At 46.1% G+C, this 18,545-nt stretch overlaps 1 protein-coding gene across 3 annotated transcripts in view; it reads right to left on the bottom strand.

The window, feature by feature from the left end:
• Positions 1-15,319, bottom strand: part of ntn1a (netrin 1a) — a 55,965-nt gene extending 40,646 nt beyond the window's left edge. For 2 of the 3 annotated variants that reach the window (XM_042102991.1, XM_042102993.1), the window contains exons 1-2: positions 15,083-15,319; positions 13,770-14,834 (exon numbers count right to left, since the gene is read on the bottom strand). In XM_042102991.1, coding sequence (XP_041958925.1) covers positions 13,770-14,784 — 1,015 coding nt within the window. In that variant the 5' untranslated portion in view covers positions 14,785-14,834; positions 15,083-15,319. The remainder of the gene's footprint in view (positions 1-13,769; positions 14,835-15,082) is intronic. The other variant, XM_042102992.1, reaches the window with a different exon arrangement.
• Between the last annotated feature and the right edge of the window lie 3,226 nt (positions 15,320-18,545).

The following is an 18,545-nucleotide window of genomic DNA, read 5'->3' as shown; positions in this document are numbered from 1 at the left end:
CTAGCTCCGCTGGCTCCCCTCCAGCCCCACCTGAGCAGCGCGGCGCGCCACATGCTCGCCGGGGGAGACGGACTGAGGCACGTATCGATCATCCCGCCGGGTCTTTAATCTCCCGCCAGAGCCCTGACCTGGGGGCCGGTAAAATATGAGGCGCGCTCAGGAAACTAAAGCAGGAGAACAACTCCAAAAATCCCTGGAACCTCGACGGCTGCACCGGGGGGAGTGAGCGCGGCGTGATTGACAGCCGGCTATTTTGGGGAGCGCGATGACGGCCGCCCACCGCCTCTCTGTCTGCCCAGTTCATTGGAGGCCTCTCCAGCGAGTCTCGCTCTCGTCTTAAAGAAAATAACACAACGCTTTTCACAGAATCAGCCATGGTGGTCACGGGAGGCACCCAAAAACTCATTTCCAGTCTTGGAAACCCTGAAATTCAGATGAGTATCATTTTTTTTTTTTTGAAACACAAACACCAAGCAGTGGCGGTTCAATTTCCTTATCACTTCGATAATTAGGTCTTACTTGTTTGCTTTATGGTGTGTCTGAGAGAGGCCTCTCTGTGAGCTAGTGGTGAACAGCCCACTACATGGGGGCATCCAGTGGGGACTCTTTCCCTTTTGGTTTCCTGCTTTAGGGGCCACCAAGTGGTGTGTGTGAATGGAGGCCTCCGTAGACGCCCCTCCCGGCCGCCAGCCCTCATGCTAGGACTCAAGCAGAGGCGAGGGAAGGCAATTAAACGCTGTTAGCGGTAGCATGCTGTGTGTGTATGGGGCTCTGAAAAGCCTGTTTAATGAAACATCATCGCTCAGTCAGTGGCCTACGCCTCAGCTAGTCCTCTCCCCAGCAGGAACGCTACGCTAATTAATTTCCTCCATTGTTCCGGGTGGAGCAGGCTAAGAGTGGAGGAGTGTGCCTGTGTGTGTGTGTGTGTGTGTGTGTGTGTGTGTGTGTGTGTGTGTGTGTGTGTGTGTGTGTGTGTGTGTGTGTGTGTGTGTGAGTGAGTGAGAGAGAGAAAGAGTGAGAGAAAATGAAATAAAGAGAGAACATTTAGTGTCTTCAAATACATGTAGAAGACATTGTAGCTCCATCATTGTAACGTGTAAAAATGCAGTGTATCCCAGTCAGTATTTCTCCATGTCAAAATGACTTCTCCATCTGTTCATGCACATGTGCTGTGCTGTCCTGTGCTGTGCTGTGCTATATTCTTTATGTTGGTTGTGGGAGCCAACAGGCTGGCAGCCCAGCTCCTGGTTACGCAAGGTGAACAGACAGACAGACAGACACACAAACAGACAGACACCTCTGCTGTCTGTCTCAGACCTGGTTCTCCTCCCAGTTCACAGGCCTTATCACTGCAGACCTAATGAGTGACGAATTCTAGAGGATAACCCCTGGTTAAATGAGCTGACCTCAGACTACATTCTCCTCTCCCCTACAATAAGCCACTTCAGACACTCCATATACCCCTTCACCGTGAGCACACACACACATGCATATGCCCATACAACCTGGGTGCACAAAGCTCCCTGCTTTGTTTTGTTAAGAGGTCAGGTGCTGCCTGGGCTACCCTGGGTGGGGGTCGTCGCCCTGGCGATCTACTGCGGTCGTCACCTGCTTCCATTTTTAACCCGGGGGCTGTTTATTTACGGGGCCCTAGAGGGAAAATACACTGATAGCAGATACTGTGTTGGTGGTGCGCTGGATATTGGAATCCCGATAGCTGTTTGCACAGGTTTAACCTGAGTCTTATCAAAACTGACCCCCTAACCATCCCCTGCCCACACACACACACACACACACATACACACACACACAGTGTGTCCTAAACTGCACTGGCCAGAGCCCCCCACAGGATGGCCCTCTGCACAGACTCACATCATGACACGTCCACTCTGTGCCAGCTCATTAAGCCCCCTCTAAGGTAGCCCAGAATACACACACACACACACACACACACACACACACAGATGAGCTATGGCTTTAAACAGAACAGTGCTTTGGCTCTGCAACGCAGCAAGCAGGTGCCACTAGCACGCGACAACATGTGTCCCAACTCTAGCAGGACACGGCGTGTAGTATTTCCAGTTTACATTCTAGCACAGTGTTTGGGCAGGGGGCCACGCGGCATCACCTGCACAGTGCCTGGCCCCGCAGGCCTCCCGCTGCCACACGGCCGTAGATTACACACGGAGCAGAGCGGAGCAGAGCAGAGCAGAGCAGCGGCACCAGATTTACGGCCGGCCGTTTCGGTCAGCTCGCTCCACCGCCAGGCCAGGGGCAGCGTCGTCCAGGGCCAGGGCCGGGGCAGCGGAGGGGAAGCGCACAGCAGGAGGGCACTCTGTGGAGCACACAGCCACGCAAACTCCGTCCAGCCATTAATCACGCCGCTGCCTCCGCTGCAAACCCCCCCCCCCTCCGCTGGACCCTCGGGGACTGATGCGCTCATTCTCACCCTCGGTGGTCCTGTCGGCAGAGTGGGCCGCTCCAGGCACGCCGCGGACGTGGGCGCGTGCCAGGGGTCAGGGTCTGCCCGCCTCCCCCAGCGCATGCGAGTGAGCAGCCCAGGGAGCGAGTGTGTGTGTGTGTGTGTGTGTGTGTGTGTGTGTGTGTCCGCGTGTCTGCGTGTGCATGTGTGTGTGTTTGTCTGTGTGTGTGCGTGTGTGTGTCTGTGCCTCGTATCTGCTTTTTATTGTTGTTGTTCCTGCTGGCCGCAGCCCACACTGGTGGTGCTGCTGGAGGTAGAGGTGGGGGTGGAGGGGTGGGGGAGGCTGTGGGTGTCACGCAGGGCGAAAAGTGCACCCGCCAGGTTTTTTCGTTTGAAATGCTGTCAGACTTGGCCGCCACGGACGTGGAGAGAGTACACAGACTCCTGAGTCTGCTGTTGTGCAGATCCCCTCTGCGTGCTAAGACACACACACACACACACACACACACACACACACACCTCTAACTTATGCTTAGAGATATATCACTGTGATCATACACCACACTGGCAGGTGAATGGAAAAGCTGTGGCACATTTTTGTGGCATGAGAGCACAATGGGGTGCAGAGATAGTTGAACAGCCTTCTGAAGCCTTCTGTTTCTCTTTGACTTTTTCCCTCCCGTATCTCTGCAGTATAATATCAAAATGTAATCATCTCTGTTCCAAGCACCATTTCAAATGTGGCAGTGAAATATGCTGCATCTCTTTTTAATGCCACACACAGAGTCGACCATAAGGAGTGTACTTGTTCGTTCGCGCTCTCTCTCTCTCTCTCTCTCTCTCTTGTTTGCCTTGGCTCCAGCTCCTGCGCAGCCACTTGCCCATCTCACAGGACCGTCCAGGACCTGCTGAGATCATCAGATCAGCCGTGTCCCCCCCAACCCATGTTGCCCCGGGTAACGGCCGTGGCGGCGCGGGTGTTAGGGTATGCCGAGTGTTTTTCCTGACTGTTTACGGCTCCCTTTATGACCTGTGTTAACAATCCTCTGACACTTTAACAAGGCTGAGAACTCAGCCCTCCGCATTAGGGTAATGTGTCACAAGACGCCGCGAAACCAAGCGGCTTCTCACCTCATAAGGGAATTGCAGACAGGACTTCAAATGCTCTGCCTCCCACTTACAGATTTTGTGTCACAGTTGTCACACAACAGCTAATGTAAAAGAACCCATAAGATCCGGTAAAGGTTGGGTAAATTATGAACGAGTAATCAACATGGAGAGAAGGAGAAGAGAAGAGAAGAGAAGAGAAGGGAAATCAGATTATGTTATAAAATATCAGTTATGAAAGTCCCTGTGAATACTGTTGTGTCACATTTAGTGAGCTGTCTTTTATCATGTGGTTGGCCTGCAGTTTGGGGTCTGATGCGGGCCACGTTGCAGGGGACGTCAGCGATGGTTTCAGCGAGCCGAAGAAGCCTCTGGTCAGCGCGCTGCTGCTGCCTCATCTCTGCATGTGTGGACGGAGCGAGCTAACGAGCGAGTGGCAGGCTGCGAGCAAGCAAACACACAGCTCCGCTCCACACATTCTTCTGGCAGAGCGCATGGAAAATATCCGGCTTGTGTTTACTCTGGCTGGGCCAGCACTGCTGCTTTGTCTGCACTCATGGCCACATGTTATCTCATAGCAACCGTGAGCGGCGACGCCACGCAGGACCTCCTCGATCTCACAGCACGAGCTGGACGTGACCACTGGCACAAGCCAGCAATGATGGACTGACCTGACATCCCAATAAATGTAATGGTAGAGCATTTAAACGTAGGGGAAAGCCATACAAAAATAAAGATAGTACGACTTACTACTTAGTCTTAGTCTTCTGAAAGATACATGTGCGATTCATGGAAAATGGAATGAAAGTCTTTATCAGTAGAGGAAACACTGCCTGGATTAATGCAGTCACTTGTAGAGTGCATCTGTTTTCTATATATATATATATATATATATATATATATATATATATATATATATATATATATATATATATATATATATATATAGCACTTCACTCTGCATTATTCATTCTCTCATAGTGACATCCTAATCAATATGAGAGGGTAACATAAATACTCTTTCATGCATACTTTCACGTTGGAAATACTGCTAAAATAAACTTTGCTTTTTTTTTGTCTTGACAGCAAATGAGACCCATCAGTCAGAGCCACGGTGGCAGGTTATAATTACGCGTCTCAAGAGTACCTAGGGCTGTAAGAGCTTCTCCTAACACCTCTCACACATGTTCACCGAGGCTCCAAACCGCAGCCCTGAAATCGAGCCCTGCACACTAATGCAAACCACTCAGTCTTGCCGCAGGAGAGAAGCGCCGCAATCAATTCATTAGCCCCAGTCGACGCCCCGAGGGCCGGGCTGCGTGCGACGGCCAGACAGGCCGCTGCGGCGTACGGTAAACAGCGGCGGGCAGACGGAGGCAGACAGGTACAAACAGGGACTCACCTGAGCCCTGGAGCAGCACCTCTGCTCTCACGTTTGAGGTTGAAGTTTGAAGGCACACTGACAGCAACATTCCCAAGGCCAGTGTGGAACTTAACTCTTTGCAATGCAAGGTGGGAGGACACCACAGGAAAGGGATACTGATACAAGTACCACAACTACCAATTACTGGGTTTCTTTTCTCACATCCTTCCAATTCCCAGTTCCTTTCCTTCCAATTTTCTTCCAATTTCCATGGTTTGACATGGGGAAATCAAAATCATTACAAGTATAATCAAATTAATTATAATTCCGTATAAGGATACCGAATCAACATATAATCCACATAATGACTCACAAAACGTTGGCCGTGGTGTGGAGGACGGTAACGTTTCCGCTCTGACTCGACCCAATTATCCTCAGCTGTTTGATGTCAGGACCGTGATGGACTTGGCTCGTGGTGGAGCCACATATTAGCGATGATCAAAGCGGATAAAGTCACTCGAACTGTGACCACGTCAGCCTCAGGAGACACCGGACGGCTCAATCAGCCAGGAAAAAAAAAAAAAAGTCCTCTAGAGCCAAAATGGAGCCGCGAGGAGGAAGTGACCTCACACGAGGGTCTCATTCCTCGACCGACCCACTCTCCCCTCCGCAGAACACAAAATCATCTTCACATCTCCTTTCAAGAACAAGGTCACCCTTTTCTCCCTGGCCATCAGAGCGTATGCCTTCCTAAGCGGTCTCTGTGTTGAATTACACGTTGAACTCGACCAGCAAAACAAAAATTGAAACCTCAAAAATGTGTGCTCTGCCCAAGGGAAGCCTTATTCTGCTGTCTTCATGATATCCAAGTGCTGCGCTATTATGAAAAGGATCAAGCGACTCACATTGTTAGTGGCCAGCAATGGGTTAAATATGTGGGCCACACTACACCACAGCCCACTGATGATGATATGTTGCAGCTGAATGAGTACATTAAGGAACCATATGAGATCTAGGCTTGTCTACTCTCTGGCCCGTGGTTTTTGTTTGGCCCCTAACTTCATGACATTTCACTAAAAAATAAACCTTAAATCAGTTTCGAGGTTCATCAGTTTCATCTATGGTGGTTTCATATCGTTGTTCAGCTCATTTGCAGAAGGTGCCCATATGGCATCTAGGCCCTACTACTCCCCACCCTTTATTATGTCTTCCTTCTTCACATTTTCTTACAAACTTGCGAAAGAAGAGATGACCCTCTGTTTCCACTAATGTCCACCAGACCTGGCCTCCGAACCCCCCCCCCCCCCCCCCCCCGACCCCTCCTTTGGGCTGTGCACATACAAAACAACTGACTCCAGAACTCTCCTAATTGGTTCATACGGTCAGAACGTGTCAAGAACGTTTACTTGCTCATTACAGAGCCATGGAACATTTTTCTTCTCAGGACATCTATTTTCGTGAAAACAAATCAGGCTTAATCTCATCACTGACAATAATGAAGAAATTAATTACGAAAAAGATTAATTACCAGTATACCACACCACCAAAAAATTAATTATGCACTTCTCTTGCATACCTGTCTGCAATCTTTTACTTGGGGCCTGCTCATCACAAACACCAAAAAAGTGTTCTGCAGCCACACTGAGTAGCAGTAAATTAGAACAGTAGAAATGAATGTAGTGATGAATGCTTGACGGGGCCAGAGACACAATTACTTCTGGAGGCTGTGACCCTGCAGGGCCTGTCCTTGGATGAGAGGACAGGGGCACTTGAGTGCTGCATTCCCCACCTTCCCTACGAGTATTTTTACCCAGATGAAGGAGTCCACACATTCAGAGTCCCATGGGCCTGGCAGTCCACGCATTCTGAACAGTGACGCCTATTGTAAGATCAGAAGTCCTTTACGGTGTGTAGAATTACATAGCCTCTGAACCCTCGCAACTCTTAACATTGCCTTAGCAATACCGCGACAGCATTTCCCGGCATGACATAGTAGGAGTTTGGCTGGTACATCTGGCAGATTATTTTATTATTTCAGGACACACGAAACAGCTGCTGTGCCTGGACTGTATCCTGCCGTAACAGATATTTCAGAGTCAGGACCTATTAGTGACATGAGACAGTCGCATGAGCCTGTGACATAATGTTTGCCCTGCATATGAACAGTTTCACAGCTTCTAAAACCTGGGTTCTAAAAATGACAACTCCCCCAAACTTACACAGAGAGAGAGAGAGAGAGAGAGAGAAAGGGAGAGAGTTTTAAAGCGAACCTCAGCAGCTACATCTGGACCAGGCACTTGCACATAGGGAGAGAGAGTAACATCGTGTTTCAACACATTCCACCTTACGCTCACGTGGGCGGGAGATTGCGGCGGGCTAAACGAGATGCAGATGGCCCGCCTGGACCCGGCCCACTCGGCGCTGGCAGCCTTCAGGTTGAATTTGTTGCAGTTGGGGGGGTGATGGAGCCAGGCAAGCCTCCTGGAAACAGAATCGCCCCCTACAACCCGGAGCTCCACAACAGGGCCCAGGGCCAGCCCTGATCTCGCCAGGAGGTCTGAGCCTCCTCAACAACAACAAGAAGACCAACACAGGGTCCGTTTCACAGACGTGTGCCCAGTTATCATGTTGGAATCAGCTGTGGATGTGTGAACCGTAATCAAAGCGAAACATGCCATTCTAGCTCAAAAAATATTTTTTCCGGATTCCCGGTCATCTGAACATCCAGCAAGCTTTCGCCTTTGTTTTGGTCCACTCGTCATCCCTGCGAAGTGATTGTGTCAAGAGGACACTTTGTTGCTCGGGGGACAGTGTTTGTGTTGATTGTAGTATGAAACTATAACCCGAAAATCAGAGACAGAAACGATGTCCAATGCAATTCTTGACCCAGTCCAAGACCCTGAACTGAACTGCATGTGTCTGAAGGCAGAATAACTTGTTTAGCTGTGGTTTACAAAACAAGTCATAAACACTGATAATGGGTTCGGGGAATTGCGGTCATTGAAAAGGAGATCTGCCATGTAAGAGAAGAGGGGTCATTCCCCTTTTGGAACTGCCAGCGACAGAAGAAAAGAGAGAGTAGGAAGATGAGAAAAGAGGAATAGAGAGAGAGAAAGAGAGAGAGAGAGAGAAAGAGAGAGAGAGAGAGAGAGAGAGAGAGAGAGGGAAAGAGAGAAAAGAGAGAGAGGAGGGGCACAGTGCAAAGGGCACACTCCACTGTCTTCCCATTCTTACCTCGACTTCTCACTCTTCTTGTTTGCCAGGCGGGACGGTTGATGCGTCGGCGCCTTTGAAGATGAAGCAGAATGCCGATACATAAAGCGACCATGACGGCTCAAACATTAACCAGAGCCCTCCGCGCGGCACACACAAGAGAAGTGACAGAGGCCGAGCAAACCCAGAGAGCTGGTGTCATTTTGAGAACAGATCTATTTTACCTCAGGTCAAATTCATAATCCCTGCTATAAAAAGGCTGAGCCCATCTTCTGCACTGCATCTGTCTCGGGTTAGATTAGTGACTCCAACGCTGGAGGCAACCTACAGAAAACGTAGGATTTCAAAAATGCAAGACAGCTGCATTTACAACATCCATCATAATATATCATATAGCATGCGGACAATTACATTGGAGCAGGACAGCTGACAGCACTTCAGATGACTGCTGTTTATCTTGTTCTGCCCGAACAAAACAACCCCAAAAAACATAATTGTACATACAGAGCTAAGAGCTAAATTGCGAGAAAGACTGTACAACTCTCACAAAACAAACAATGCTGTTAGGCTTCCCCTGTGCGCATGGTTACAACATTCAAGGTCAATTGAGGGGCATGACGGCCTCCACATTACTCCCCCCGCCGCCTGAGAAATTAATCATGTGTGTCAGTCAAATATCTCCAAATCATGCCTGAGAGCTCTCCGAGGTGATCCAAGCGCACATTTGATGTGACTATGCCAGACAATTGGTGGGTAACTATGCGAGACAATCTGCTCCAACTGGCCAGACCGTGTTGTGGTTTGGGCTATGGGCCTGCAGAATTCCCCCCCCCCCCTCCTCCTGGTCTCAATGTGCTACCAGGAGCAGCGAGCGAGAGAGATGTACTGTACATGGGGAAGGGAGATCTGGACGAGGGCTTGGGGCCGAGCCGTGCCAAGTCACAGATACGGCGTCTCACTCAGCCAAAGTACCACAGAGAGGAGAGAGAGAGAGAGAGAGAGAGAGAGAGAGAGAGAGAGAGAGAGAGAGAGAGAGAAATACCCCCATCCAATCCTCTCGCCTGTTTTATCTGAGCCGGAGAATGCTGCTAAACGCTCTGTGTCATCCACATGACTGTTCTGCCCTGAGAGCCTGGGGTACATGTGTGTAGAGACTGTTCTGCCCTGAGAGCCTGGGGCATAGCTGGGGCATAGCTGGGGCATAGCTGGGGTATAGCTGGGGCATAGCTGGGGCATAGCTGGGGTACGTGTGTGTAGAGACTCCTTTTCTCTTCTTCTCTCCCTCATCAGAATTCCACCTCTGGTTCTCTTCACAGCGCCTCACTGTTTCTCTTCTCCCCTGAAATCTTTCACCGCCTTTGTCTATCTCTCTCTCTCTCTCTCACTCACTCTTTCCATGACCACCCCCCCCCCCCCAAAACATTCTCTTGTCCTTTGCTTCCCCATTTTCCCCTCCACTCTCTCATTTCAATCTCTCTCTCCTCTACAGTGCGGTGGTGGTGTGGTGTCTCTTTCTCTCTCTCCTTTACAGTGCGGTGGTGGTGTGGTGTCTCTTTCTCTCTCTCCTTTACAGTGCGGTGGTGGTGTGGTGTCTCTTTCTCTCTCTCCTTTACAGTGCGGTGGTGGTGGTGGTGGTGGTGTCTCCATTCAGCATGCCTTCGAGCACTTCTCTTAATCTCTCTGAATAATTCAAACACTTCTTCTATCCTCACTCCCGGTGATCACAGGCAAACAGCTCAGACAAGAAAAACACAGCATCATCTCCGCGACAGGCCAGCGATGATGTATGCTCTGCCCAAAGTAAACAAGCTAAGCTTCTTGTCTCAGTAAGTCCAAGGAATGCCATCACCTTGAACATCAAAGCTGCACACCGTTGGAAAGGCTGGAACGAGCTTTGTGAATTGCCATTTTAATACACAGAGTGGCACCATCGCACGTGGTGGGTTATGATTCGATATTGAACCAGGGGCATTCCATACAGGCACTATACCTGGGCTCATCGCATTAGGGCCTCTTTGATGGCCTGTGTCAATCAATATCTTAAATGTGCATCAAAGAGTATTCAGGGGTCCACTTTAAATCGGGACACCAATCAGTAAAGTGCACTTCAAGACAAAACTATGGAGCTATGCTCTCTTGAGTATTGATCCAGCGCCTACCCTTAGACTCGCCTCTCCTCACCTAACCTTCATCCTCTCTCTCTCTCTCTCTCTCTCTCTCTCTCTCTCTCTCTCTCTCTCTCTCTCTCTCTCTCTCTCTCGGCATTGTGCTATGGCATGCACATTACAGAGGAGGGAGCTGGCAAAGGGACAAGCCTACCTCGTTTTAAGGACACCCCATTTTCAGGCATGGTGAGTGGCTGAGGTAGCCTAACGCATGAGAGTCCTGAGTTTATCGGACTAAAAGATGGCCTTGGTCGCACATCGATGTGTCAGCTCCGTCCTTTCTTCTACCGTTGGGTTGAAGCTTTTGCTGTTTGCTTTAGCGCAGGCCATCCCCGCCACCACCCCACCTCCGATCCTCCTCGTCTAATTTTGAAGGCCTGTCTGATGGCGTGTCATGGTGGCGGCAGAGGCGCAAGAAAACACAGAGCAGGAATGTGTTGTGAGAGGCCCGCTTCACTGACAACATGATGAATGCAGTGAGTGACAGTCTTTTGTGGCCCTTCGTGCTACACACACACACACACACACACACACTCACTCACACACACACACACACACACTCACTCACTCACACGCACACACACACACACACACACACACACACATGCTCACACATGGTCTGGTAAAAAATAAAGTGTCAAGGATACTGGCGAAACAATTCATTCCTGCAGTTGGACAGTTGTGTCTAAACTGGTCTGTTGACGTTTACAACGCAGCGCTACATGAACAACTGCCTATAGGAAGCTGGGTGACGAGCTCCAGCCGCTTTTGGTTGGGCCAATAGCACATCAATAGAGATGTATCCAGCTGCTGTGAGCATGTCTGACTGGACTGCATGGTTTACATGGAAACTGACGACATACGGACGGCATTTTATGGTTCTCTACGCTGCCTCACTGGACTGGTCCACAGACAGATGGATGACCAGAGCTAAAATGTATCCGTATGCAATAGTTCGAACAACAGCCCCAGTTCTACCATGAAAAGCATTTATTTGATAACATCCCACCGTCTGCATCTCAACACCAGCTGTGCAAAATGAACAAACGATCGTAAATACGTATTAGAAAACACCTGCAGTATGTCAAAACTCCTGCCGTGTTCCACACATGCTGGTCAAACAATGTGGTATAGGGAATGGGCTTGTACAAATAAATACATTCACATAACCTCAGCCATCAGTCTGAGAAAACCTGACATGGTCGCTCCAGTAATTGAATGTGAAAATGAAGAGGGTGCACTTGCTTATGCCACTACATTTTGCCTATGACAGAGTAAGGTAAGAGAGTGGAATTAATTATGAGAACATCTCCCTTACTCATTCTGGTAACAGCAGTGTGGTCTGCCATGGCAGTGGTTAAGGAAAGAACACTAGTGATCATACCCAAAGAGGATGTTACAGAGTGCCCACAAAACCAACAGACACATATTGTCCTCCTCTAGAAATACTGAAAACCATGAACCATAAAAAAGTATAAAAAATATATATTTGTTATGATATGATATGCATTCAAATGGTCTGGATTTTGACTCATGAATATATTAATGACTAGTGTCTCCAGTACAAAAAAAATAAAGAAAGATTTACTGTTTCTGAATTATTTAAGTGCATGACGAGAGATATTCAGATTTATAGCTTTTATTTTGTTAGTTTTTTTTTTAATTGAATTTCAACGCAGCGGTAGCCTACACAAACTACATCAACCACCAATCGGGGAGAATTTCAGCGCACCGTTCCTATATTTATGGTCAGAAATAAAGGAGAAGGTGGATGATGGAGCATTCTCAAGTGTCTGCATTTTCGGGTGCACAGCCCCCTTTTACATTCTTTAACGTGTTATGCCGAGACAGGAACGTAGGCTACAGATAATCCTTTAAAATAGAGCTTTTACACCGACAATACAATCTGTGGTCAGCCGATTTAATTTAACCTTACATTCTGCTTCCCTCCTCACAAACATGTGAGTAAATTTGGGCCGCTTTATCGGCTGTTCGATATCGTTGTGAGTAAGCGACTTTTGCCTGATTTCTTCTCGATTTATTACCTCACATAGGCTTAACCCGACATCAAATAAGAACTGCATAAACAGTATTGCTTTTAATGGGCATTTTAACTGGTTATTACGACGTCTATATTAACATATGATCCACATTTCTGACAATATCTTAGGCCATATAAGACGGTTGGAAATAATTATTCTAATCGTCAATATTGACAATAATAAAATGGAACGCTTTTTGTTCAAAACTCTCCTCAACCCTTCAACCACAACACTGACATATAAGGGAAATAAATCTGTCTCGAATTAAACTCGTGTCGCTTCACTATCAGCTGGACAGATTTAAGTGTAGGCTATTTGAAACTGCACTTCACTAAAGAAACATTTTCGAATTATGCACAGTGGTAACTGGACGGCCCTTTTCAGGTCGCTCTTTCAAACTCATGCTATCTTTTGTTGGACAGTAAAATGCGCGCTCTTTGCCTTCCCTGTCGCCTACCAGAGTCCACACTGCAGATAGGAATTGGAAACAATACAAATATGAAGTCTGACACCAAACTTGCAAAAGAATTCCCAATACCACACATTCAGTCAAATTGAATTTACGCCTTGAATCACACGTTTTCTCACTGGATTCAGTTAATTCGGATTGATTAAATGCATGTTCAAATCAATAGGCTACATCTAGCTCACTCGCACACAATTATTTTGAAATCCAGTGCTCACAGAAAACTTAATCAAGTCGCCACAGTGAGACGACTCTTTTCAGTTTTACTCACTCTACTAGTGCACAAGTCTTTACAGTTCTGTCTCTTCCGATGGAAATATGGCCTAACAAAACCGCTATCTATGAAACTACCACTCATGGACAATACACGTTAGTGAGTAGAAACAGAATTTTGTCCAATCACAATATGATGACTGTCTGACCCACAAACCGCATTCGATGCGATAAAAACCACCACATGGGCCTACTTTACTTCAGCGAATTATAATTGCACAGTTCCTAGCAGCCCCACACTAGTGTATGTATTTATACACTACACTTCAGTCCTCATCTGGAGATATTCTTGAACCCGCGAAACCTTTACTTGAAGCAGTTGTAGGTTTTAGATAAAGAAACATGTACATTTTCTCACCAGAGGCCAACACTTGTGTTGATACATTTTTTTATAAAATATTTTTATTTTAAAGTTGCAATTAAAAGATTTGCAGATTAACTTTAGTGGTGACCAGCATAATGAAGTCAGTGACGCATTGTTCAATTTAGCTGCCACACTTTCCGAAACCATTTGTGCTAAAGACTCATTCTGAGTCTCATTTTGAAACAACTTAATTAACACATTATTTCTTTTTTAACTCTCTTTAAAAAGTGATGTTTTGTTGGAGACACTATGTTTGATTTGCACGTGGGTAGCTTACCATCTAAACTGCATTCCGTTGTAGGCTACCATTATGCCATTTGGTCAACTTTGAGATGATTAAAAGGACAAACTTACCAACACATTCATTTGCCTCTCTAGCTGTAGCTCGTTGCCATGGTCTGTCGTAGTGAAACGGTTTACATCTGTCACATTCTGGTCCAGCGGTGTTGTGTTTGCATTCGCAAACCAAATTCCCATCCCTGTCTTTTACGCACCGGGAAGCATGACCGTTACATTTGCAGCGTCCACCGACTTGAAGGTCTGATACCGCGTAGAAATAAGAGTCCCGTGCAAGCTCCGAGTCGTCCTCATTTTCATCACCAAAAGTATGCAGTCGGCTGAACGTCACCTTAATATCGGTTGCTGTCACCCAGTCTTGCAGCACCGGAGAGTTGTCAAAGTCGTGCGCCGACGGACGTCCATCTAAGGTGCTGAACGCGATAAGACCGCCAGAGAGTGGGTGCATGTCCGTGTGGGAATCAGTGCAAATGGCCTCTTGCTCGTTCTGTTTGGTGATAGTAGCTTTATTCGGCTTATTGTACATCTTCCGACACTGCGTTGAGTAGAACTGGAACGGGACCCAAGATTTGCCGTAGTCCATTGACTTGAAGATACCCATGGATTCAGGTCTTGGCGAGCAGAATTGCAAGCTCACATAAGTCACTTCAAATTTTTTACTCAATGACAAGGTTAGCGTGACGTTCTGTGGGTACTGGATATAATTTTCAGATTGCCAACAAGTGAGATTGTGAGGGTTGTTAAGGTCCGTTAGATAGGCTGGTGGATGGTGTTTCTTGGGGTCTGATGCGTCGCAAATGTGGCAATTCCTGTTTCTTTCGTCACCTTTTTCAGTCACCACACAGTACCGACTGGCGGGCTTGCCACAGGTGCTGGATACGCGCACCTCCTTCCCGAACGCCGAGTTCACAAAATCGGGGATGCATCTTCTCGGGTTACCGTTCTCGTCGTAACATGGGTCTGGAGGAGACGTTTGCGCGGCGAACATGCTCATCCCGTATCCACCGAACACCCCTTCCATCAGGCAGGAGAGAGTCACAAAAGTGACAAAAGCATCCAAAATTCTCAACATTGTAATCCGTCTTCTTCGTTATCTGTTCCGCTGAAATACACAGCCGTTCTCTGCCAGAGAGAAATATGCATAACTTAACTTGTCATTGCAGGCGAGGCATGAGGATGACAATGTGCTCTACGGACATCTCGAAGTTTAATAATTCACAATACATCAAAAGCGTATCGTCATGAATAAAAAAAAGCAAACGATTTATATCTAAATGACCAAATGGCACTTAATATCTGACAGTACTTTGTCACAGGTATGAATTCTCAGCAAGCATCATGCAAATGGTAAACGAAATAAATCGGCTTACGGGGTGAAGAAATCTCCACATAGGACACTGTACCTCGGTATAACAATTCAGTTAACCTGGAAAGTCATAAAATGATCTGCTTCCGATGTCTGTCGGTTGGTTGGTTAGGCTGTTGCAAGAGCTTTTGTGTTCTTGTTTGTTTCTTCAAACCCAGAGGCAAAACCCCACCAGATATAAGAGGAGCCTTTAGCCTCTCTCTCTCACTCTCTCTCTCTCTCTCTCTCTCTCTCTCTCTCTCTCACTCTCTCACTCTCTCTCTCTCTCTCTCTGCGTGTGTGTGTGCGCGCTGAGTGTGTCTGCCGCACTCGCTGTCTGTATGGAAAGCGAAGGACGTCTTTAAGCTTCTGCAGAGCTTGAGGTCATCTTGAGAGTGACACTGAGTGCGTAAAAGGAGTGAACAACGACATCCACTGGTAGCATATCAATAGACATATTAAGTTAATTAATGAAAGACTGTCTTGGTGGAGGAAGGACCACTAAAAGTTTATCATTAATTATTATTTTTTCCATTTAAATATGAGTGCTTTGACAAAATAACAATAATATTGGCAACAACAACCTAGCCTCATCAGCCTTAAAAGAAGAATTCCCATATAGACTATGTGGAAGGATTCTTATAGGCCTACTACAGTTTTACCCAGTAATGTAGGTTTAAGATTTGTTTCTGGTGCAGCAACACCGACAACAACTCTGAAAGTTAACCAATGAATTTCATATAGGCTTACGACTCCGAAAATAATAGAAAGCCCATAGCCTATTCGACATTTGAATAAACTCGTCACTAAATAAAACAGACTAAGGCCCAAATTATTTGTATATAAACAGAGAACACATGTCCTTTTTAATGGATGAGATTGTAGCCTAATTCCATACTGGACATTCTGAGTAACAAAGCGCAATGTAAAAAAACTTTGTGTGTGAGCGTGCGTGTGCTCGCGCACCAAGGATACCAACCTACATCAATCAATTCCCGTCTCTTGAATTCCTGCATAACTATTTGTAAGTTTTTAGAGTGAAATCCTAACGACGGTGGTATCATGATGGCAATATCTTAGCCGTAACTTTACAGAGGGCCTGCTAGTATCATACTGTGAAATATTGATGTGAACGTCACTATCTGTTCTTCAATTCTATCTTCTTAAATGTTTGTCATAATACTATAGCAAATACCAACTAGGCTATCAAGTTACGAACAGAAAATATATGTATGAGGAACACATACTGTATGACTTATTATTCGCAGCACCATTCGACCTAATACCCTATATTCAGTCAGCTACAAACAAATAGCCTACTTTATAGCATGACCAGTTTTTCCTTATCCGATACTCCAGCAGCCACCACTTTTTACTACAAATAGCAGTTCTTCTCTCACATGGCCCTGCGCAGTGCGGGGTAAAGTAAATGGCCTGTTGTAAATTGAATTAGAGCTTGATTAATCTGCTCCGAGCCCGACTAAGCCCAGCAGGATGTCTTCTGAATTGCAGTTTCTTGCCAACTGACAATCGGTGGTCGTATTCTGCTACTTGTTCCTGTCTTGGCCAGCATAACGATGGGAAATTGGACGCCGTGAACTCTCGTCTGCATAAGGCCCCTCAAATCTTTGCCATCCAGTTCATACAATCCCAGTGTCTTGTGATAAGGTCACGAAAGAAGACACCAATTAAGTCCCCAAAATAATGCAGCGAGTTAAACCAATGGGTTGAAACTAATCGGCTGAGTTGCAAGACCATTTTCAAAGCAAACATCATTTGCAGGCCATGCATGTCCTTAGGTCTAGCCTACTTCAGTTTGTTGTGAACACCCTGCAGCAGACCTTTGGATGCGTCCCAATGCCCAGTGGGACGACCGTGCTCTTTGAGGCTGAATTTTAGGTGGTATTCTTAGGAATGCCTGCCTGTCTGATGGTATTTAGCAGATTCACTCGCTTAAGTCTTTTCTTCGTAAAAGATCACACACACAGGAGGACTGCATTAGGCCTTATCCGATTATCCGCAGCGTCTCCTCTTAAATAGGCTACCCACCTTGAAAATAATTTTGTGAGAAAACATGCACTTCTGTTTCAGTGTTGCAAAGACTATGAGTAAGTGAATGTTTTATGCTGAAACTAAGTTATTTATTAGTGTATTTAAAAAAAATAGTTCGGCGTAAATAAATAATAAAAAAAAACGTTTAAGTAGCCTAATAGCCTACTTCCATGCACTCACCAATCCCTGAGACAAAGTGCATTTTCAAATTAATTTAAAACCTCTATTTAAAACATTCCGGGAGAAAAGCCCTCTACCATGTCATACCAGCCCTTCAGGGTTAAGACAAAAGTATCCAGTAGGTGGCAGCATTACAAAATTATTCACTCAAAGCAACAAGACAAAACATCATAGCACCTGTTGTTCTAAATACTGATTTGTGAATAAAGTAGCTTACGAATTTAGAGGAAGATTTCTCTATGTAACGCTATATTTTAATAATTTTAAACATCAGGTTAATGATTTTTGTAGGCAAATATCAGTTAAATCTTTAAAACGTTTTTGATTTTTAATGCAGGGCTTAAAGAAAATGTCAGCGCCTGAAGATATCAAGATGTCATATAAGCATGTAGGCATATTTCTCATTATCAATACTAAAAAAACCCAGCCCATGCCTGAATTCAGGCACAGTGCCGAATTGTCCACATATTGTACACATATTAAATCTATCTTCATCAATGAAAAATAATTAAAATACAAATGTACATATGTATATGTGCGTGTGTGTCTATGTGTGTGTGTGTGTGTGTGTAAGAGACAGAGAATGAAAGAGAGCCACAGAACAGTGAGGAAGTAAGGCTTGGTAAAACATGAAATGCATATTATAGATGCTACTGAGGAAGTAAAGACTGTTTGCCCTTTTCAAGAAGAGCTGAGTTTGCGTTTACAACACCAAGGAGAAAGGAAAAGCAAAGATATTTGCAGAATATGGTCTACGTGTCGCAATCCAGTTGCATTTTCATGACGCATTTTGAATTCAAAAACTAGTGCACATGACTGAAAGCAATACCTTTAGACATACTCTTTAACACAGTCATAATGGCTGTGTTTCAATAGCAACATCACTGTATCAACCAAGTGACCAACTGTTTCATAATTAAGGTGGTGAGCCAGATATGGCATGTTGGGCAGACTCAAATGTAAAACTATACTTACAATAACCATTAAACTATTGCCAAACCCAACCATACATGAGCTTTCAGCCTACAGCCAGCCCCGGCAGACTCAAATGTAAAACTATACTTACAATAACCATTAAACTATTGCCAAACCCAACCATACATGAGCTTTCAGCCTACAGCCAGCCCCGGCAGACTCAAATGTAAAACTATACTTACAATAACCATTAAGCTATTGCCAAACCCAACCATACATGAGCTTTCAGCCTACAGCCAGCCCCTTATCCACTTCATTAGGACAAAACGTGTATGTTGAAA

This window comes from Alosa sapidissima, chromosome 9 (genome assembly GCF_018492685.1).
Source record: "Alosa sapidissima isolate fAloSap1 chromosome 9, fAloSap1.pri, whole genome shotgun sequence".
In the NCBI taxonomy this organism is placed as follows: domain Eukaryota; kingdom Metazoa; phylum Chordata; class Actinopteri; order Clupeiformes; family Clupeidae; genus Alosa; species Alosa sapidissima.
Note: the sequence above shows the minus strand (reverse complement) of the source record. Positions and strands in the feature narration are given on the sequence as shown.